Source organism: Daucus carota, chromosome 3, assembly GCF_001625215.2.
Source record: "Daucus carota subsp. sativus chromosome 3, DH1 v3.0, whole genome shotgun sequence".
NCBI classification, from domain to species: Eukaryota; Viridiplantae; Streptophyta; class Magnoliopsida; order Apiales; family Apiaceae; genus Daucus; species Daucus carota.
Genome location: NC_030383.2, coordinates 59,243,790 through 59,268,314, shown reverse-complemented (window position 1 = coordinate 59,268,314; position 24,525 = coordinate 59,243,790). Strand labels below are relative to the sequence as shown.

The following is a 24,525-nucleotide window of genomic DNA, read 5'->3' as shown; positions in this document are numbered from 1 at the left end:
TGTTTTTGTTTACTAGTTGACCTGTGGAACTGGAAACTTAACTACGAGTACAGTATGAAATTGTTTATTATTTGCATGATTTTATGATTTATTTTTAACGCAGAAGGGGAGACTCGGACAATCAAAAACCCTGTCAAGAGTTCAATACAGCCGATTAACAAATCATATATTTTATTTTATATTTGACGGTTTGACTTTTAACATATATGAATAGATAATATCATTATTTTAAAATTATTATTTTCTATATATAATATATAACCAAGACTTTCTTATGTTGTCTAAATATTTAAGATTGTGTGCTAAATTTAAAACATAAAAAAATAAAGAGAATATCTCTTTGTACTGAAATTTTTTCTTGCCATCTTCTACATATAAATTGATATGTTATTTTTATGATCATATTTCTCCTCATATTCTAAGTTATTTTTGCATTTATTAGATTTTATTACATTTATTGTCATATTTCTCTCGTAGGAAAAAGGGAGTCCTTATAATAGAAAAAGTAAAATCATTATGCATACTTTCTAGTCTTAGAGTAGCAATTAGATGATAAGAATTGATGTACGAAAGTTAATCGTTGAGATCAGAGATGAAATTAAATGTGTAATTGAATTTGGTTGTACTTGTGTTATAGTTAAATATCTGAGAATAATTATTTTCCCTTTCTTGAAACAATGCGTATTTTGATTTGAACTAAAAGAACAATATGTGGTATTTACCAGCTTAATAATATCCAATATCCATGAGATGAATTTAAATACCAGGTATAACGATGCTTGCACTTAGACGTATAAGTTGCGAATTCGCTAATATAAATCAATTAAATTAATCTGAAATATCTGAATCAACAAAATATACTCTTGAATTTTTTAAAAGTACTCAATCAATGTAATCAATCAGAAATATCTACATCAACAAAATACACTCTTAAATCTTCTAAAAATAATTAGGAAATAAAAAGAATATGAATAAGAGTATGATTGGATAGTTCAAGAGATTAAGGATTTATCTTTTGTTTTCTCCGGTCTTATATTTAGACTCCGGCGTTTTTGGAAAATTTATGGGAATAATATTTAGTTATAAGATTATAAATCATATTAGTCAAAAAAATGCTCATGTCAAACTTTTTCCATTTAATTATTTAATTTCAAATATATGTTAAGAATTGTTGAGCACATGACTTTTAAGGTTTTTTTGGAGCCTATATTGATTTTTTTTTTTATACTGCAGGTAGTCATTTTCAATTTCATCCATCATCTGTCCTTTCGCGATTCAAAAAGTAATGTTACTTTGCGGTATCACTTTTCGCAAAAGAAATACCGACATATTAAGGTTATTCAAAGTCAGTGGAACGGAACTTTTCCCAGTTCTTTCTTATGTACTAGGAACAGATTCTCCCGCATATAAAATCACAATAGAATTGTGGAAAAAAAAAATAAAAAATCACAAAAGAATTCGCATAAAGTAAGAAATATTACACAAGTCTACCGACCAGGACAAAATTAAATAGCTACTATATTTTATAGACCAAAGAAGAAAGAACGCACGTAACAACTTTTAAATTATTTTAGCATCAAAGTAATCTACTTTCGAATAGATACTCTGAACAGGAAATTTTAGGCCAGGCCGGTTAGACAATCTCCCACTAAGATCGAATTTACTAGAAACGGGATATACCGGATATGTTTGAATTATTATCACTATAGTTAGCGTAACGATCAATTAAACTGTTAATCCTCCCCGGAAAATGGCGCAGCATGATGTATGATCATCGGTTCGGAACAAGAAACGCCTGCATTGTCTATGATCATTGTATTGCCAATATCTGTTTCTCTGTAGATATATTCGGCAGATGAGCTTGTTCTCGTAACTATATTTTCTTGGCCATCTTGCGGCTCATCTACTGGCTCCATGATCGCTGTTCCCAGTGGTCGTCGATCGAATGCTCGAAATGTGCCGGATATCACATAGACTCGGCATACGCTCATCTCATGCCGCAACTGCATGCAAAGAAAAGGGCATTTCTATTTAGATGATTTAAGTACTTAATTAGCTTCAAGTGAACAACATAAGTATTTAGTGAAAAAAAGCATGAAGGACTGAGTGACGCGTGATTTAGGCTACAAGGAGTATTTGCGCAGCAGCATCATAAGTTACTATCGAAGAAATTACTTTCGAATCATGCATGTTCCTTGTCGTGAATTGTCTAGTACTGTCAGATATCTAAGTAGGGTTTTGATGTCTGATTATGAAAGCTCTCTTTTGCCACAACAAGTTTTAAACTCAGATAAGTTTCGAACTCTCGACATCCCGTAAATAGAGAAACAGAAATATCACTGGATCAAGATTCATCAATGATAAACAAAAATGAAAGGTCTAACCCATGATCAAATTATTATTGGATGTTAGTATTTTCTGCATTTATGTACCAAATATATATGTAATCTGAATATTAAAATTGCAAGTTCCAAAAAATACAGACTAATTTCTGGATGTCTGGGTTTTTACTAGATTAGGATTAAGACTTATTTCTGTACGGAAAGCGCTAGAAGATTAATAGTAAAACAAAGTGGAAGAATTTAATTACCCTTGGAGCAGCACAACTAGTAGAGGCTCCGGCGATGACTTGTTCTTCAATGGCTTTATATTCGTTCATCTTCCACCTGGTTTTTCGACCTAACGGAGCTTTCCCTCTGTAATAAACCATAGTTTTCTTCACTCCGATCACCTTGTTTTGCGAAGAATAAACATAACTAGGTGACCCCGTCGCTTTCCAGTATCCGGAAGCTGTGGTTCGATTAGTCCTCCCTCCCCGAGCCTCTCTCTCGTGCATTGGCACGAAAAAGAACCATTGTTCCTTGTCCTCTCTGCACAACTCTCCCGAATAGTCTAAAACAGTTCACAAAAACTTCAATAAAATGCAAAACATGATCTTATGCCCTGAATAAAAACACTCTTCTCAATCATATAATTGAGTTTCGACTCTGTTACCATGTTAAGTAACGTAACTCATCTAAATCTTAAGATGATCAGATAAAACCAAAACAACATGATCTTACGCTACAACAAACATTATTCAACTAATATCTGTTAGTTTGTTAGAAAAATATAGATGTTATGCTATATTTCAACAATCTGCACCACTTACTTGGTAGCTGCGATGGTTCGAGATCGTAAATGTCGACGACAGGGATAACTCTATCAAGATCAGTTTGGTTGTGGCCTTGTAGCCTGTGGCTGAGATAGAACGAAACAAGTTCTTCTTCTGTTGGATAGAAGCGAAAACCCGGTTGAAAAGTTGCCATCAAAACCTCTTTTGTTTAGAGCTGGAGAATATTCAAATGGGTAGCTGTAAAGGTTGTATGGTACTCACATATGTTTATCTTTGTTGTTATATATATAGACAGGACTCAGTGTTGTAGATAATGATGTTACCAACCGAGTGAGTGAAGAAAAATAATGGGGGATTGTGAAAATCTTCCACATAGACGCGGGCTTAGATGGGGTATGGAAAATTTGCATAATCTTGAAATGGTCAAATTTTTTTCTTTTGCACTTTATCATGCAGATTTGTAGCACCGCTGCTTTAAGCATCTGCCGAGGAATGGTATACCATAGTTAAATTTTATTTTTCAAAAATAAATATTTTTTTTTAAAAAAATTAAATAAATATTTTTTGTTGAAAAACTAATATAATATATTGTTTTCTTTTAAAATAAGTCTTTACTTTTTTCGTCATATTATAAATATGTAATAATTTTTTTTAACATTTATATTCAAAAAAGTTATAAAAAGATACAATTTTTGTAAAAGATTTATAAGCTCTTGGTAAATCCTTAATTTTGTTTCCCAAACAGACCCGATACCATCTCATAGACTCATTATATAAAATTATATCTAAAAGTTAAGTTTATGGAGGGTAGCCGATTTTGAAGTATAAGTCATAATTTTGTAACTTAATTATAAATTTATATAAATGATTATTGAAATATATATAATTTATCATGTAACTTTAGACATTAATCTCAGTTAATGAGTAATATTCTTCGGCTTCAACAATTGTTATGATTATTATTAGTAAATGTAATTAATATCCTGTAATTTATAAAAATAATTAACTTCATTTTGAATTTTCGAATGTATTGAAATATTAGAAAAGAAATTAAAATTAGAATCATTAAATTATTTTTTATCTATTTGAAAAATGAACTGTGGTCTATTTTCATAAACGGGACTCCAAAACTCTAGTTAAACGTAGACTTTGTAAATTTTCTGAATTCTCATCATATCTAACTTATTCCATATTTTATATTTCATCCAATTAAATTGTAATTTATAAAATACGATTGGTTCTATTTTTTTATGTAGTAACTCGCAGTCGCTATTTTTCGGGTGCGCACCGGTGAAACCCACGAGCTCACGTAGCACGAGATATTTGATTCTATGTGACCTCAATTTTAAAAAATCAAAAAATATATAAAATGAAAACAGTACGAGAATTTTAAACTCTACACAGAATCTGGAGCATGGCACGAAAAAGGCATCTATGTTCCTGGGTAGGGATGGCAGTTTTACCCGATCCGATGGATACCCGACCCGTTCCGACCCGATTGGGTCTACCCGAACCCGATTTTTTTGGATTTGGATCCGGATCTGGATCTTATTTTTGTACCCGAAAAAGTTTGGATCTGGATCTGGATCTCAGGTATTCCGAACTGAGACCCGACCTGAAACCCGAAGCCCGATTTAAACCCGATCCGAACCCGAAACCCGATAAAAACCCGATACAAAATATTATATATATATATATATATATATATATATATATATAGTATTAAGTTCTATGGAGTACATAAAAACATTGGAGTATTGGAGTACAAATCATAATTTTTTAGTTTGATCTTATATAATATCTTTGATTATCCAAATTTTGATATAATCTATCATTTATAAGTTGTCTTGCACATAATTGTCAATTAATCATTAATATCTTTCAACTTTAACAAGTATTAAGATTATTGTTCTGATTATTAGTTATATTGCAGAACATAGAGTCCTATGATTTATAAAAGTAATTATTCTACCATTTGATCACGATGTTTATGTTGCAGAACATAATGTGCAGGATGTCAAATATTTACAAATATTATTGGACAAAAAAAATTGAAATTTAGATGACTAGATTACATTTTATCAAACTTTGTACTCCAATACTCCAATTTTTTTTTTACTCCATAGAACTTAACTCTAGACACACACACACACACACATAGATACATATATGTTAAATGTAAAGTTTATATATTGAAATATTATGAATTATTGGGTATGAATATTAACATTTTACTTAATTTTATATTTGTAATACAGAATTTATATTCGCTTCATCAATATTTTATTTTTCTCAAATTGTGCATTAAAAAATCTAAATACAATAAAAATAAAAAAATATAAATGATAAGTTGAATGATTGTATACAATTGAGTTAACATGTTTCACGTGTTTATTGTACTATATGAAGCCTGTAATTCCCTTTTTTATAATTCTAAAGTTTAAAAAAAATCCATAATCACATTTTTTTATAGATATATAATTTTTAATTTTTATTTAGTTTTATTTTTCTAAATACCCGAATTAGACCCGAACCCGAACCGAAACCCGAAAAAACCCGACAGATCGGATCTGGATCTTCATTTTCCGGACCCGGAATCGAACCCGACCCGAACCGAAATATAATGGATCTCAAGAAACCCGACCCGATCCGACCCGTTGCCATCCCTATTCCTGGGTGAGGGAGGGGGAAACAATAAATTAATACTAGCTTTTTGCTTTAAATATTTCCAAAAGTGGAAATATGTAGTTACCATCAAATGTTAAATGAGGCATGAAAGAGTACACGAAGGTTATAAAACTACATAATTGATCATGGGTTTTGGTTCCGTAACAACAGTTTGTCACGGAAGCCAATCTAACAGACTAACACACAGTTTCATTATCATCTAACACATAGTTTCATTATCATCAGATCTGTATTTTAAGGTTTGAATTGAATATTTTTTTTAATAATCTGCTATAATTTTCTGCGGAAAGGAAAAGTTCCAATCCGTACAAAATTATAGCAGAAAGGAAAAGTTCTGATCCATGCAAAATTATAGCATGTAGTTAAAAAAAAAAGTTTAAATCTGAACCCTTAAAATATAAATCGACGCCCAAGATAAACTGTCTCTGACAAATGATTGTCAGGACCAAGACCATTGATCAATAATCCTTCAAGTATATAGAATTTTTATTACTTTTTTTTTTTATATTTTCTACCGTTGATATAGCTATGATAATTTGAGATTAATTTCATTTCAAATTTTAATAAGAAATCGGATCAAAATTCTGAATTCAAATCACAATCACGCATGATATTAAAATACACTAATCTATTTATCATAATTAAAATAGCTCTAAGATCACCAAAAATCTCGAAAAAATAAATTCTAAACAAAAATATCACTTAAACTTGTAAATTTAATTGACTAATGCACAATCACCGTGAATTGACATGTTACGAAAATTACTTATTTTAACAAATTTTGTTGAAAATATATTGTAAATTAATCTTGATGTTATTTAGTGATTATTACTGATTTTATTAGGTGAGCTCAGAGGCGGATCTTAGTAGAGGGAGGCAACTGACCCCTTTAAATTTTTTTTCTTAATATTATACATATTTTTAGGTTGTAAAATTGAAATTAACCCCCATAATTTTTTTTGTGACCCCTCTTAATTTTTTTCACAAAAAATTTGATCCCCTTAATTTTATAGTCAGATCCGCAACTGTCAGTAAATACTATCTTCTTGGAAATATGTACAAGTCTTCGGTGTAATTAAAGTTTCTTCTTTTGGAAGCTGTACAAGTCTCGTGAGTAAATTAATATTATATTATATGTTTCATATAATTTTATCGAATATTTATATCTAATTACTTAATAAAGATAAAATATTAGTAATAAATTGGATTCCCATATCCCTTTGTCATACCCATTCCGTTGGGTATCACGCATGCATTTGGAATTTACAATATAAATTTCAAATTTTATGTTTTAATCTAAGGGAACAAAACATGTACCAGAATACCTGAACCAAAGGATTCCTAGCTAGATATGTTTTACGATATTTTTTTTAATAAATAACAATTATTTTTATCAATTCACATATTATAACAAAAATTATAATTTTTGCCGTGAACATTAAGTTATAAGAGAATATACATAAATATTGCTTAAATTATTGTGCTTCACATAAATAAAATTCCTATAAATGTTCAGAAATAACATCCATTTTAGGTACTCCCTCCGTCCCAGCCATTTGTATACAAATAGTTGGGATACGAAGATTAAGAAATTGTGTAAAAATGCGTAAAGTTAAATGAAAAGTGGGCATAGTGGTGAGACCCATTTATTTTTAATAATAATAGATTTGAGATAGGGGAGGAAAGTAGTAGGTGTAAATTGTAATAGTGTTTTTATTATTATAAAAGAGAGATAGTAGAAGAAAGTAATTGGTGTAAAGATATTTTAATTTATAAAAGTTTACTATTTTTGAAATGTATACAATTAGTAGGATGTCTCAAAAATTAAACTGTATACGATTCTTTGGTGGTACGTATATGTTACCGTGGGTCTAGGGCTGTAATTCGAGCCGAGCCGGGCGAGTTTCGAGCCGAGCCTAATTCGATCCAACTTTAATCGAGCCGAGCCGAGCCGGCTCGATTAACTAATCGAGCCTAAATCTTTGCCCGAACTCGACTCGGTTAATTTCACGAGTCGAGTCGAGCCGGCTCGTTTAGCTAAACGAGCCGGTTTTAACGAGCCGAGCGAGCCAGCTCGTATAATTTTACACTTAATCGAACCCAAACCTCTACCCGAACTCGGCTCGTTTAATTTCACGAGTCGAGTCGAGCCTGCTCGTTTAATTAAACGAGCCGAAACCTTTACCCGAACTCGGCTCGTTTAACGAGTCGAGCCGAGCCCACTTAAACGAGTTCGAGCCGGGCGAGCTCGCGAGCCGCCCGACTCGAATTACAGCCCTACGTGGGTCACTTGGTCTTTGGCCATTAACAAAACTAGGTCAAGGGAAGTCACGGTGATCATGACGCATGTAAAGCTACGTACATGACTAAACACGGATTAAAGGACCCGCATATTTATACTCCCTCCGTCCCATTGGATTGTTAACATCACTTTTTGGCACGCTTTTTAAGGCCTCAATAAAATACCCATTGGATTGTTAACATCACTTTTTGGCACGCTTTTTAAGGCCTCAATAAAATATAGTTCCATGATGTTTTTTTTTATAAAAAAATTTCTGAATAAAAGTTTGATGTCTAAACTTTTATTCAGAAAAAAAATAAATTTAAAAAATATTATATTGCTATATTTTATAAGAACCTCAAAATGCGTGCAAACAGTGTACGTTAACAATCCCACGGGACTGAGGGAGTACATGTGATCGACGTCCATGACAGCTAGACAAACCTAATTATTCATGCATCACACAAGAGCTTTTACGCGGACAAGAAGAGGTAAGCTTAGAAAAAGTTTTCACAACATTTATGATTTAACAAACATATATGCATGCAAACAAAACCTCATTTTCGATAATCAATTCCATAATTCTGGACTACCCATAAATTCACCTAATTTTTTGCTAATGAAATTGAACACTCTATCAAACAGCCGCCTCGTGCCTTTAATTCGGTTTGTGCCCATGTGCACACATTATACATTAAATTTAATGAGTTTGATGGATTTTAATTGATGAATTTGGTCTAAATGCAGAGGATCATTTTTATTGATGATTAGATGACTTTATATGTTCAATTTATATAATTTTGAAAAGATTTACTAAATGAAGGGTTTGTGTTTTTGTTAAGATACCCAAGTTTAGAGAAAAATAGGTGATTCAATTGACTTTAATTTTTTTTAGTGTGAGCATTCGAATCTTAAATGTAGATACCTATATTCTTAGACTCAAAACGTTTAACAATAAACAGACGAGTGTTATTTCAAAAATAAACAGAATATAGTTATAATAAAATAAATTGTATTCATGTTAATCAAACCTTTTTTTTTGAAAATATTAATCAAACCTTTTTATTACAAAATTATGGTTGTTTTGACTTTTCACATGAGTGATAGAAAAACATACTTCTTTCACATTAATTTAAAACCGATATTTTTATTTAGAAAAAAAAATACTATATAAAATACATTTTTCTTGATTCTAAAATATATTTAAAAAATTTAACCAATTATTATTTTAAAATAGGAAAAATATCATGTTACTGATATCATTATCACCGGAAGAAACTAATGCTACAAAGTGGAAATTTGTGCATATACGACAGCCGTACCACACGAGTGTTGACTGTGGAGAAAGTCTTACGTTGTTTCTCCATTTTTTACGAAGTCATACTTTTACTTATTGGAATCACTTGTAATACATTCATATACTTCCTCCGTCTCTTATTACTTTTCCTGTTTCTCTTCGGCGCGTTTGCCAATACACAATTTTGATCATTAATATTTTTAATTTCATATTGGTATTAAATATAAAAACTTCATTGTATTAAAGTACTCGTGAATACGAATTCAACAAGATCACTCACAACTATATTTAGTCTTATAGATTAGACGTAAATTAGTAATTTATCTCATGTTATGAACTAATGCCAGTATAATCAACGGTATATGCATGAGCGAGTGATTATTACATTAATGGTGGACGTGTATGACTTTTTATTTACAATGGAAATGGTCAAATAATAATAGATAGTATATGTTTTGAAATAAAATATTTTTATTATTTGTTATTAAAATATTAACCAAGAGTCCAAGACACAAATTTAAAAGATCACATTTTATTATATTGAGTTTATTTAAACATTAAATCTCTTTCAAAACAAAGAATTATAATTATATGATAACTCATGAATCCTGTTAAGATTAAAAGTAATTAATTATATTAAAATTATTAAAATTTACTATTGAGAACATTAGTAATTGTAAATAAAAAATATATTACAATAAGAATTAATATTTAAAAATTCATCCATCTCCGATATTGCAATTAAGCTAGTGTATTATTAATCGAAAAACTATCTAAGAAATTAAAACATTTATTTTGAGAAATGCTATTGTGTAAAACTAAAAACTTGGTATTTAGATAAAAATTTATCCTACCACAATCTCACAGTTCTCTGAATTAACAATAATCGTAAACAATTGACGTTCGTATTTTTCTTTCTGGCTTTTTAAAAATTATTTTCTAAATTATATATTTCTTTTGAAAATTATTTGGAAGTACAGAGTCAAATACTGAATTTTTTTGAAATATCTTTAAATTTATAAAACAACTTCTTATGTGAACCAATATTTTTATTTTTCAAAATAAAAAGTAGGGAAACTTTGTTGTCAAAAATCGATGGTCCTATGGTCGATCTAAGAGCTATGGAAATGACGTGTTATGTGGAGAGGTATGAACGAGACGAGAGAAACAGTAGTCATCGGTGCTAAACAAATAACAACTGGGCGGGTGGGAACATGGAAGTCAAGGTCTCAAAGACCGCGAGAAAGACAAATAGACGGGGTAAACAGTGGGGAACTCACATTATAATTTGGACTTCGTCATATGTCTCCGTCAGTTGCATGTAATATACCGTCAGGCGTATGTATAATCGGGGGCGGATCTAGGAAAAGGCACGCGGGACACATGTCCTCTCTAAATTTTTTTTTTTTACATTTTTTCACCATTCTAAATTTTGCAAAATTATAAAAGTGCCCCCAAAAAGTTTAAAAATATACTGGTGTTTTTCGAAAATCTGCTTCGTGCCCCCCTAACAATTGTGCGCTAGATCCGCCCCTGTGTATAATGTAGTCATCTTTATGTAAACTTTTTTATTTGATTCATTGATGATCTTTGCACGAGAAAGAACTTGCTTAATGTTGAAGGAAAATTTATGTCAAAATTAGTTAATTTTAATAGAATATTATATAGGGGTTTTCTCAGAAATATCCAAGTCAAACACATTTTTTGTTAAAATACTACATCTTTTCAAATATTTTGTAAAAGTATCATATTTTTGAAAATATTGCAAAAGTAGTACTGTATGCAACCCGTTGCAACAATATGCAACCATACTTGCAACCTCTACGGAGTCAATTAACTGAAATTGCATCCGATCGCATAGAATTGCAAGTCGTATTTTTACAAATATTTTCTAAAAAGTTACTCCCTCCGTCCCACCCAATTGTTTACATTGGGTTTGGGCACGGAGGTTAAGAAATATGTATAAAGTAGTGAAAAAGAGGAAGAAAAGTGGGTGAAGTGGTGGGACCCATCGATTTTTAATATATAAAAGAGAGATAGTGGAGTAAAAGTAGTGTGAAAAGGAAGGAAAAGTGATAAAGTGGTGGGACCCATTAACTATTTTGGGAAAGTTTTGTAATGTAAAGAAATGGATGGGACGTCCAAAAGAGGTAACCGTAAAGAACCTGGTGGGACGGAGGGAGTAGTATTTTTACAAATATTTTGAAAAAAATAATAAAATTACAAAAAAACTTTGAAAAATCGGTAGTTTTTATAAATTCCCTATAATTATATCGAAATTTTATTATAAGATCAGAACCCTCTCTCACCTGATAAACTTTTTAAAAAAAATTCTCGGAGAGATGGCGAGAATATTGTTTCTGCATGTCTACCAAAATCATAGAATATATTTAAAACCTTTTAAAAGTAAAGAATAGGCTAAAATTAAATAAAAATATGAACTCTCTCCGTCTCACCGAATTTTTTACGGTTTTTTTTTAACATCCCATTCATTTCTTTTAAATTACACAATTTTCCGAAAATAATAAAATTTTATAATATAAAACCGAATATCACCAACTACCTTATTTCAAATCTAATCATTAAATATAAATGAGTCCGATTATTTTCTTCACTTTCTTTTTTCTTTCTTGTTACTTTATATATTTTTTTTAATTTGCGTCCCCAATCTTAATGTAAAGAAATGTAAAGAATTCATTAGACGGAGGGAGTATATTGCTAACAAACCATGTCAAGTGGCTGCGACGGACCCAGCACACTGGATTCCCCCATACGAACACATATGTACGAATAAATGCATCCACTAGAAACAAGGCCCGTGAGTGTTTTCTTGTCCACACATGCATGTATATATAGATTTTAAGTCTCGATAATTAATTATCTTAGAAGTCCCGATATAAGAATGCAATATTTCTATTATATTGGTAGCAATAAATTGATGTACAGATATATTTCATTATCAAATAATGATGTGTAGAAGCTCAGAGGGTTCGATGTGGTAGCTGTTCTAAACCACCCAAGAGTCCAAGACACTAGCTAGGCAGTTGGATTGAACAGTCGTCACTGCTGAAATATCTGCTAGAAGTGCATGCATTTTCGAAAGATCCATCCTTGTTTTGCTTGAATGCAATCTTTATGCCTCGAATTAGAGATATTAAAAGTAAATATCAACGGGCTCCCCGGAACAATAGGCTCCTGCTGAAACCCGGACGAACTAGGCTAGCTTATAGTTAACTTTTGCCGGAAATAGGGAATTTTCAATGGATCCAATTAAGCTGTATTTTTCGTGGCCAATAGCCAAATTTCTCGCTGCTTTGTATTGTCCTGGAAACACACCAGTGGTCTAGATACAAATGATCATTTATTCGTGACTAAATTTGAAAGATTCATTTTGAAGATAAGTTGTTCTACAGAAACAAGCCTATTCCATTAGCAAAGAGGAATAATACATGATAAGATAATGACAGCTAATTGATTAAGCTTCTCTTCATGTGATCAATAAAGAAAAACCAAACAATTCTCACCTAATAGCAAATTTATTTCTACCGAACATGTGCTCTCCTGGTCCTAATTGCATTTACATTGAGGATCATTATCATAAAGAAGAAATTAAATTCTATATCTGATGAATCAGAATCAGAACCAGTAGCAAGCCCTAAAATGAAAAACGCGGCAAACATCGGATTATCAAGACTTAGCTGCTCAATACATCTGCGGATATCTACATATGAATAGTGAAAACATGGAGTAGGCGAATAGCAATATCATAGTTCATGAAGCGACCCAAGGCTGAGTTTTGGTAGTTGAAAGTTTACAAATGAACTGATAGATTAGTCTTACGCGTATCTACAAACTCATCAATTAATCACTTAAAATTTTGGTGGGTGATACAATAAAATGAGACGTTTGCTTCCTGGTTAAAGACTCCAGTTAACGAAAAATTCATGTGTTGGTGTTTAGATCATCAATTTTATTACATGGAATGGAACCCAATCCCTCTTCGAGGGTAAAGCATTCCTTAGACTCCCACTCGGTACCCATTTCCATACCATTCCCGATTCAAATTCTCACTCGCGATCCAGACACTCCTAAATTTGCTTGTAGAGTACTCTAATGACCGGAAATTGATATGCATAGTTCATGCATGCTTATTCGACACTAGGTAAATCAAGTGCTTTCATTTAGTGTCCAAAGTCACAACTCTTCTACAGTTTGTAATGACGAGTGGCATTAATTTGCTACTTCGACTCTACGCACTCAATGACTAAGACACCAACTGGCAAACAGTCATGATAGTTCTTTCCAGAACATCATGCATGCTGTATTTAAGTTATAATAAGGTCATGATCCACTGAAAAAACCATCTTTTAGGCTCTTGCGTGATTACGAATCAATGTATTATCAAACAAAATGACATTTCTACGTAGAGTGAACTATCTTAAAACTATACTGAGATAAATTAATTCATCAGGTCAGTACAGAAGTAACTATGGAGATTTCCGCAATTGAACTGTCGGCAGTGAATGACTAATCCATGATCAAAAATCTTCAGCAACGCAGGAGATAACATAAAATTTGATTCACAACCACATCGATGCATATTATATAATTTTAAATTTAACATAATTCTAATCTTCTCTACAGATACCGTTCCACTTTCTAAATTACTAGTACAATAACTCGTTGATATATCGCGGAGAAATTTCTGGGGGTGATTATTAAGCCCTTGCTGCTTCATGATCGTCCAATGCCCAGTTTCCTCCAATTCGCCCATGCTGATTGGCGATCATGATTCTTCAAAATGGATGACAGTTTCTTGCTATTGCTGTACTTATTCGTTTCATGCAACTCAAAAGTTTACATTTTAATTACCAGAGGTTAACAAACATTAATTGTTTTAAGACTCAGGTATATTTTTACATGATTGGCCTTGTTCAGACTCTTGACAGGCATGTCATTACATAATATTATAAGTAACATACTTGAAGATCTTATTCTCCGGCTAGTATTCGATGGTGACTTTAATATTTATTCAGTACTCCTATTAAAAATAACGATAACATAGCAATATTATACATCAAAGTAAGGTGTATATATGAAAGATATTTTTAAAATGACTTATTTAGACATATATAGTTTCTTTATTGTGTTGAATCTCTTAGGCTGCATTCACTTGATAGAATGAAATAGAGAGGATTTAATGAAATTTTTATTCTAATTTGGGGGTGATAAGACAAATTAAATGTCTATAATTTTCATTTTTCAATCATTCCTCTAATTCTTTGAAATAGAAATCTAATCCACATGTTTTAAAAGGATTGCTCAATCCAATTGAACACCATATTTCCCCATAATCTCATCATAAAAAATTTAGACTCACTCATATATAATCATTATTTTCTCATACTTTTTTCTTTTTCTATAAAATTTTATTATAAATTTTCAATTTATTATCCACTCGTCCAATTCTATCCAAGTTAAATATAATCTTAATATCTCATGTCTACGGCAGCAATATTCTTCCCAATTCTTGGAAGAGAAAACCATTCTCGGAACAACTACATTCAAGTTTGTGAAACTAACATATCCTACAATTTTTATCGGTCTTTCCGACCTTCACAGGAGTAACAAACTATTATGAAATTCTATCTGTTCATTGATTATTATCCAGCTTTCGAGAGTAAATATATTAATAATGTTTCTTTGATCTTACGTTTGTATCATTTGCCATTTGAAGTTTGTTGTGCCCTTTTTTCCCCACCCAGATGGCACGCGAAAAATGATCAATTAATGAATAATGATTGATTTTGAATATTTAAGTGGCAGCATATATCTCATCGTATAACTATTCCTTTACTCCCTAAAAAATCTTCGAGAGTAGGAAGGTATTCGAAAGCGTGATTCTATGAGAATTTTCACTATTCGAAGGTGTCAAAACTTGAGAATATCAGTTCATGTCCTTCGAACATCCTTAAAACTACTTGATCCAATTTTGTCGTCTATATATATAGTGACATCTTAGCTAAGGGTATTGTTGATGAACAATAAGTTCGATCTGATCAATTTATAAAATCAAATGCCTTTCAAGTTTATTTAAACTTCCGAAGATATCTCAACTAGATAAGATTGCACCGAAAAAATCCACGCACACATATATGTAAGAGTTCAAATTGTTGATATAAACCGCTAATGCTAATGTTCAGAAACATATATGTGTTGATACCAAGATGTTTATACGTGGCAAGAGCCAAGAAATACTGACATTTGATTCATTTTGTAGGCGCCTTGTATAATTTTTCGTCTCAACAGGTGGAGTTCTGGGAAACCCTAGCCGTACTACAATAAGTAACTGGTTCAGAATCGAGAAATTTAAGGGCCGGAACAACTGGTTTTTTATGAGGGTGCTTTTTATGAGTTCCGGGTTTTGTTTAAGAAGGCCTGAGTTTCTGATAAAGCATCATCATATGGGTGCTTTTTTGTGGCTTGAATAAAACAATCTCGCCAGGACTCGGTAGTTTTATGTATCGTGCTATCTAATTCGTTATATTTATTAGAAAAAAAGATAAAAATAAAAATATATGAGCAGTATGATAAATGGCGTGTCGTGCGGGGAGATCTGTGTGAAACTGGAGAAACAGGAGTCTTTGCCCTCTGGCACTTGCACAACTGGTGGGAACATGCAAGTCAAGGTCTCCGAGGACCACAAATATGATCTTTCGTTAAGTAATATAATCTTTCTTAACTTCCTTGAGGATTGATTCGAAGTATTAACTTTTCGAACTCTTGAACTAATTTAGATCAAAACTGATGTTCTTTGGACTGGCAAGGAATGTTATCCGACATGGCGAAGTATGATTGTGGTGCTAGCTAGGTCCAGATTAAATGTAAGAGATAAACCATGTCAAATGGCAGAGCAAGACAGGGTCCCAGCACATTTGGTTCGCAGGATCGAGTTTGCTCCGACACGTACGCCCATACATGCAGATAGATAACTATGTGCAGAATGAGAGATCCAGATGCATCTGATAAGAACACGGTCCATGATTTTTTCTTGTCCACATGTTTTGCGTATAGAGTATTTCTAGCATGTACCTATAACAATTATTTTGTTTCGGAGAAAATTTTTTATTGATGGAGATTTTGTACATGTAGATATTCATATTATTAATGAGATTGAAATCGATAAAAAGTAACTCTTAAACTAAAAAAAATAAAAAATGATCGTCAATGTATATATATATTTACACAAGAAAATCTTATATATATATAAAATGTCACGAAAGTCATATATTAATTTGACTCGATTATATTTTTAATTTAAATTTCAATACTCGGTCAAATTTCCGGTAATCTGTTTAATGAGTACTATACCAGAGCATTTTGTTAAAATCGATTCGATAGATTTCCGGCTTTTAGTACGGCTGAGTCGAACAATTTGTTTATATACATATTAGAACTTGATAAATAACAATATAAACATTTTGATATGATTTCTATATTCATTTATCAGCATTAATACATATTATCATCGTGCTGTATCCTTAATACTTATTCATCAAATGATTTTATCTATTGCTCATATAATCAGCTACCCTATGCATGTTATGAAGGTGCGTCCAGAATAATAAAAATATAATGATGATACAGAGTATTGAATAACATGAATTTAATACAATTGCTTTACATATGCTAAACACAAACTTGATCACCTACTTACACACATAATTAGTAGATGACGAATATGACTTATAATCAATTAATCTCTCCGAAACAAACACATAATGTATCACACAACATAAATGCACTGTCCGTATCTGCATTATTCAATACAGTACAGAGATGCCTACATATTTAAGTATATTGACAGAACAACATGACTAAGGTATACCAATAATAGGAAAGAAAGGGATGTAATTGGCAGCTGGAGGTAAGCCCCAATCTCCCGGAGGAGGCAGTTCGAAGGTCTTGGATGATTCCACCGTGCCGGAGTTTGTGGCACCACATTTTCCGTGTGATTGAGGGCAGGATGTGTAGAAGCTCAGAGGGTTGGAGATGGTGTAAGAGGATTCATAGCCATGAATTTTGACAAGGGTGGTGAATATATTTTTTTGTTTAGTGTAGAGCTGCTCTGGACCACCCAAGACAGTTGCTAGGCAGTTTGATGAAATAGTGGATGCTGAAGTATCGGATGGAAGTGCAGTTTCGAAAGATCCATTTGTGTTTGTGTATGTTGTTGTCAGCTTCTTTGCTTGCTTGCACTTCAATGCAATCTTTATGCCTGAAATCAGACACGGAATATAAATATCGACCCTAAGCTGTAGTATTATTCATTGGAAAGAGCGAGACTACTTGGGAGACGTTTGGTTCACCGTTAATGAGCCTAATTAACAGGAATCAGAACTTCCAACCGATTTTTGTTGGTGTTTGGATTAGCAATTTTTCGACATGAAATGGGAACCCCGATCTCACTTGGAGGGGAAATCATTCCTTACACTCTTCTAGAATATTCTTTTCCATTTTCACTCTTGATTCTCGTTCCACTCACGATCCAAATGTCCTATTGATGTTTCAAATTCAATTGTCCTAGGTGCACACAATTGATATAGATACAAATAATTTTTTTAGCAATTGTTTAGTATTGTTCTAATAATAACTCTTGATGGGGTAAGCGAGAGTCAAACTCAAGATCTAGGCACAACTGAGGATAAAGCGGCTCTTAATTACCCGCTATGAGTTTAAGGAAAATTTAAATTCTACGAAAACAGCAAGTCTATTCCATACAGGAATAATACAAGATAAGATATAGACAGCTAACTAATTAAGCTTCCCCTCCTCTGATCATTAATTAAGATATGGTGAACCAATAAACTCTCACCTAAAAGCACGTTTATTTCACTATTTGTACAAAACATGTGCTTTCTGCACGGTCCTAATAGCATTAACATTGAGGATTAGTTTACATAAAGAGGAGAACTCCCTTACCTGAGAGATCATAATCCTTGCGGCAGTCCAAACAAGACACCGAGCCCTTGAGAACCTGGCTCGTCGAAAGACCAACATTAAAATGGAGCGCAAAAATGAAAAGCAACGCGATCATTATCTGATTAGTAGCCATCGGAGAAGTTACTTGGATCAAGACTCAGTATACTACATGAGTTTGTAATGCTGGTTATAAATAGAGAAAAGATGGAGTAGGCCGATGGCCATTTCATAGTTAATGAAGGGACCCCGAGCCTGAGTTGGTAGTTGAAGTTTAGGAGAAGCTGTGCTAATCCATTTGAATACAGATTTTCCAAGTACAAAGAAGTGATAGATTCTTTTACCCAGATGTGCAAACTCATTAATTGTTACTTTGGTGCTTGATACAAGTTTGGTTGCAGTGACCGGAAAGGCGGAAACTAGTTATTTTATAGGCTGATTTTCTAACATGTGACTATGGGCATGGGCAGATACTAACAACTACTACTTGGTTACGCGATAGATTTCTATCGATTCCACTTCTGTTAATAATAATGGTTATCCAACATACACAAAAATCTTCATCAATCAAAATCTTTCGCTTAAATAAAAAGTAGTTATCAATGTAAGTCATGCACACATAGCAAAAGATCCATTTAGTATAATTTATGAATAGCCAACTTTCCGTTTCAGTGTAATATATTTATTTTTTGTCTATGTCGTTCATCACGTCAATGAAGCACGTATATACATATGACCAATTTTTCAACTGTGGATTGAATGAGGGATGTATCAAATTGATTACTTTGGTTGGCAGGTAGAATAGTTAATAGTTACAGTCCATGCATATATGGCCATGGCCCATGCCGGAGGAGGAATAGATCTATAATTCCGCAGGATCTGCATAGTTGAAACTAGTGTTGTAATTAAAAAGCGGGAATTGGACTTAATCGGTGAACTCACGGAACAAGGATTAATCGGGGATTAATTGAATTGATCGGAGATTAATCGTATTAATCAGTGATTAATCGGATATTTAATCAGTTTGGTAAATTACAGAACAAGGATTAATTCGGTGATTAATCGTGATTAATCACCGATTTTTGGAACAGAAGTTAAAACAGAGTTATCAATTCTTACCGACTAGCAATTCTGACAGGACCAAATATCGCCGTATGAAATCGGCAGATTTGCCTCCTTTTCCTACTCAGTGTAGTCATGTTTGTCTGGATTTAAAAACTGAGCTATAGCAAATAAAAGTCATCTGTTAGGGAATACAAAAAGTTGAAAATGCTAAATTTTTTAGTAATTGGAATTTGATTTTATCTTCCTAGGCTCTCTTACCTTATGAATATATAGCAGAAAATATCCGTCGGGCGTCGGGTATTTATATACTCCTTGTTCTGGTCATTTTTTCATAATTTGTTTTTATATTTTTCTCAATTCTTTATTTTTCAATTTTTTGAAAGTATATTTTTGATAATTTAAGAACTTATTTTTTAGATATATATATATATATATATATAATATAAACTTTTTAATATAAATTTTATGGAGCTATTTTATATTCGTTATATAATAGAAAAAATAAAAAAATTCAAAAAAGTAAAATTATATATATTTTTATCCAAATGCAAACCATTATTTCTGAAAAATAAATGTCAAACGGTCACTATATAACTCTCGCACATTACGTTCATTCATTAAATAGTTAATGGTGGATCACATCATTTATATCACTATTAAATAATTATCTATCTAAATATAAAGACTTAAAATGTTACGGGTGTTTAATATTCATTGTTTAAAAAATATAAGAGTTAATTTTAGAAAAGATAAAATTATATATATAATTTGTTAAAATAAATTTTTATTTCTGACCAGGACAGTTTTTAAGAGTGCACGTGTACAGTAAATTCCCGCAATTTATTCACGTCTCCTCCTACGTGTTTGTTGGAGGCTCTTTCTTATGATTGTTTGAGTTAATAAAATAACTATGTTAGTTTCAAAAAAAAAAAAGAGTGCACGTGTACATACGATCATATTATGACATTCCTTGATCGTCTTTCGTTAGGGAAGTGACAGATATACGACAAGAGAGAAGCTAGAGAGAATTAGGGTTTTTTTGGGAGAAATAGAGAGACTGATATTATGTTAGTTCAGGGTTTAGGGTTTATTCTTAGTTTTGAATAATACTTCTTCTCGTGAAACTTAGATCCAGAGCCATCGGAGATTTCGCTGTCTCTCTTCCAAGCGGGTGAGTTGGAGTCCGATTTTTCTTGTTTTTGTGATTCTGCTCCAGATCTATTCTCGAGGGATTCTTAGATCTAGAACCATCGGAGATTTCGCTGTTTTTCTTCTCTATTTCAAGTAGGAGGATTTTCAGTCGGATTCCTCTTGTTTCTGTGGTTCCATCTAAGGTTGTTTTCTCTCCCTAGTGAGAGTTTTGTTTTTCGCTTCTTAATTGTAAGCGGGGTTTGATTTGGTGATGAAAGTGTTTATGAAATCGCAGTTCTGGTCGATAGCTCAAACGATAGCTCTATCGGGGCATGATGAAGAGGGTACCAGTAATTCAACGAGAATGCATGGAGCGGGTACTTGTATTTGTACATACATTTTCTTCAAAATATCGTTTAACTGTCTCTTTGTGAGAACAGGCGATTGCAATTTACTGTTTGTTCGACTCGATCATTGGTGTAGATGCCGTATGGCCTTTTATTATTAGATTAACACCTTTGTTTCAAAAAAAAAAGAATATTGCGGGGGGTGGTATTTTAACACTGGGAAAAGATTAATTTTGTAATAATTATCATCTAATTATAAGCAACAAAAACCGCCACGACAAACATCCCAAGTCCGCAATAACATTTTCGGCGAGGAATTAATATGTAATAAATAAAGGCAATTTGCATGTGTCAAATCAAATTGATGATTATTTAGGACCATGTACTTGGATTTCGTTTAATTGTTTATGTTTAGAGCTGGATTTATACAGAAACGTAACTGCTGCAAACAGGAAAATTTTCTAAAATGGTCCAAGATCACTCATCATATCACTATGTGTTTTCAAAGCTCAGAGAAAATTTAAAGCTGCCTCCAAGTTTTTTTTTCTTTTACAAAATGCAAATTCATTCCATTAAATTAAAACAAGTCTAGTCGGGACAAATCCCCAACTGACAATGCAATCAGGTTGATAAATAATAAAACGAGCTAAATAAATAGCCGCATTGTTTCCAGACTACTTAACAGATTGAATCGAAGGATTCTTGAACTGAAAATGCATACAAAGGCTTCTCGAGTAATCCAGCCTACATCAATGCCGAAAATAGTAGCTTAACAATTGACCTTCACAATAATTCCATGATTGTTGCGGTGTTCAGGCAACTCAGTTGTAAAAACTAAGCAATGAGGAACAAGAGTCCTCGAATAATGATCAACTATAATTTGTGAAAGATGAGCACTTGCGATCGCCACCGTTCCAAGCATACCCCAGCTATCTACATGCGGGGAGCCAGCTATAAACATGCCGAAAGTATTAATGATGCGATAAGCCAGATCTCCCAAATCTCCATCCCAATCATTCTCATTGATAACACAGAAAGATATGACAACCACAAATATAACAACGCAGAATCACCCAAAAATTGGTTACAAAATCAACACACTCCAAAAAGCGAGATGAGAAAATACAATCGGACCTTTGATTTCAAAAGATCTGATTTATTTTGAAAACAATCAAGCCCAAGCTCAAATCCGAAACAGATCCAAGAATAAAACTCGATTGAAATTTTCGAGATTTAAGCAACACTCGATTTTATTGAAAAACAAAAAAATTAGTAAATAGTGGAGAAGATGGGAGAGCGAAAAGGATTTGGTGGATGAAGAGGATGAAGGTGAATAATGAAGAAGTGACGGCTAATTTTGGGAGTCGACTCTCAAAACCCTAATTTAAAGCTGCCTCCAAGTTAGTAAGACGAGATCTAATTAATTAGTAATGTTGTAACTATATTTTTAGGGTGAAAAAATCATTCAATAATTAAACAATCTAAAATCTTATAACTTTAAAATATAGGAGAGGAATCTAGTTCTGGTTTTGGTTATGTAATTAATTCATCTAAAATTTTAAATTATACAGATTTTAACGGAATCATTATATTTGACCTTGATGAGTATAAAATCTTGTAGACCCAATATTTTAATATCTTAGACGAAATTTGAATACTTAACTTGGTATAAGAAACATAAATAATAGCAATTTTTGTATTTAAAAAATAAACATAAAATATAGGAATTTCTTGATCTTATTAGTACTAAATATTTAAGAAACTATTTGAGAATATAAGAATGATAATAACATATATATGTTAGAAAAAAAAAGAGTTGGATGTGAAAAATTCTAAAATGAGTCAATTTTATCACTATTAGAATTCTCGAGTACTGCAACTGATTTTTTGACAAACGGAAATATATCCATCGTTAACTACTGACGGAATAACGACGACTTGTGGGAAGAGTCTCGACAACGAAACTCAAAACGTTTTCCTAACGATTTACCGACGAAATGTTACCAACGGAATCCAGCCGTTCCAACAAAATTTTGACGGAATTGGTGATAGATTTCGTAACGGAATGAAATCGTAGCTAGGTTTCGCCGCAATTATGCTTAATGAGACTGTAAAATCTTCTATATATATTAAAAATATAAGTTAAAATTTTCCATTCATATATTCCACTCAACATGTGCTACTAATACACCCCAAGCGTTTATCGCTGAGTCTTCAATTTTCTTAGGTCCTACGTGATATCTTAAAAGCTGTCCGAAATTAAGATGGAGCTACCCTAGAAATATATTGTGTGCATGGGCTGTCAATAAACCTATCATTGAGTTATTATAAGAGGTTCCTTTTGCCACATGCAGGGACGAAGCCAGCACATGTTTATAAGGGGGCAAAAAAAAATTCCATCAATACGGCATAATTTGATATAATAGAAATACAACAACAATAATAAAAAATATATAGTTAAATCTTGTGTCTTTCAAATCACCAAACCAAATATATAATGTGTCGGTATTAAGATGCTTAATTATTTCTCTTTCAATATTAATATATAACTAGCTTATAACCCGTGCAATGCACAGGCGGTTAATATATTTGTTATTTTATTATATATATTTTAAAGTTACCTAATTTTATTGTAAAAATAAAATTATGATAGAATAACATGGTTTAATAAAATTTTTACTTAACAGTTGGATAAATTCTTCATAGTTAAGTCCGTCAAATGGCTAATTGAAAATTAGGTCGAACATATATATTTTAATGAGAGACTTTTGGCACACATCTTTACGTATAAATATGTCGCCCATGTCCGTATTAATTGTAAAAGATTAATTTTTTAGTTGGAAAATTTATAAAAAGATAATATATTTTAGTTAGAAAAGTAATTACCATGTTTCTCAATGTTATTTTAGAAGATTGAGTTTTTTAGTCAAAAATATAAAAAAAGTAATATATTTCAATTAAAAAGATTATCTGGTTATATAAATAGGCCCGTACTATGGCCCAAATTAAAAAGAATAATTGGTTATATAGATAGACCCAGAATAATTGGTTATATAGATAGGCCCGTATTTTGACCTGACCTACCAACTTTTAATGTTTCAGTTTTAAAAGAATTATTATTAATTGGTTATATAGATAGGCCGTACTTTGACCCAAATTAAAAAGAATAATTATTTATATAAATAGCCCCAGAATAATTGGTTATATAGATAGGCCCGTATTTTGGCCCAAGTACCGACCGACCGACCAAACTTTTAATGTTTCGGCTTTAATAGTATAGTATAGATGAGGGAACTCATCATAATAATTCTAAGTTATAATCTTTAATCAGTAGGTAAAACACATTAAATAAAATTGTATTTTAAACCAGAGTAAGCAACATTTCAACAATCTCTCAAAAATTAAATATTTTAGTTATTAAGAAGATGATAAGTTATAGTTTCTAAACACGTAAAAATATTACGCAAAAAATACCACTTTTCACATTCTTTTTTTTAAATAATAGTATAATTGTATATATGCTTATTTTATTTATTTTTATTTTAAAATTTGGTCTAATCTATTTATAAGATAAATGATAAATCTAAGAATTAAACTTTATTTTATAGGTTAAATGTTTTTT

General features: G+C 31.9%; 2 protein-coding genes across 2 annotated transcripts; both read right to left on the bottom strand.

Annotated features, from left to right (window-relative positions):
- Positions 1 to 1,439: 1,439 nt before the first annotated feature.
- Positions 1,440 to 3,386, bottom strand: LOC108211806 (NAC domain-containing protein 90). The gene is made up of 3 exons (XM_017383501.2): positions 3,152 to 3,386; positions 2,591 to 2,892; positions 1,440 to 2,003 (listed from the first exon to the last, which is right to left on the bottom strand). Exons 1-3 carry the CDS (start codon positions 3,306 to 3,308, stop codon positions 1,734 to 1,736), a joined length of 729 nt encoding a protein of 242 aa, XP_017238990.1. The 5' UTR covers positions 3,309 to 3,386; the 3' UTR covers positions 1,440 to 1,733.
- Positions 3,387 to 17,003: 13,617 nt separating this feature from the next.
- On the bottom strand, positions 17,004 to 18,569 carry LOC108211787 (uncharacterized). Its single transcript, XM_017383472.2, has 2 exons — positions 18,364 to 18,569; positions 17,004 to 17,659 (listed from the first exon to the last, which is right to left on the bottom strand). Exons 1-2 carry the CDS (start codon positions 18,494 to 18,496, stop codon positions 17,259 to 17,261), a joined length of 534 nt encoding a protein of 177 aa, XP_017238961.1. The 5' UTR covers positions 18,497 to 18,569; the 3' UTR covers positions 17,004 to 17,258.
- Between the last annotated feature and the right edge of the window lie 5,956 nt (positions 18,570 to 24,525).

Coding starts and splice junctions, on each gene's coding strand:
- LOC108211806 (XM_017383501.2), bottom strand. CDS start 3,308: ATGGCAACTTTTCAACCGGGTTTTCGCTTCTATCCAACAGAAGAAGAA. Junction 2,893..3,151: donor CGAACCATCGCAGCTACCAA/GTAAGTGGTGCA, acceptor GAACTGTTTTAG/ACTATTCGGGAGAGTTGTGC. Junction 2,004..2,590: donor CTAGTTGTGCTGCTCCAAGG/GTAATTAAATTC, acceptor CTTTGCATGCAG/TTGCGGCATGAGATGAGCGT.
- LOC108211787 (XM_017383472.2), bottom strand. CDS start 18,496: ATGGCTACTAATCAGATAATGATCGCGTTGCTTTTCATTTTTGCGCTC. Junction 17,660..18,363: donor CAAGGATTATGATCTCTCAG/GTAAGGGAGTTC, acceptor GTCTGATTTCAG/GCATAAAGATTGCATTGAAG.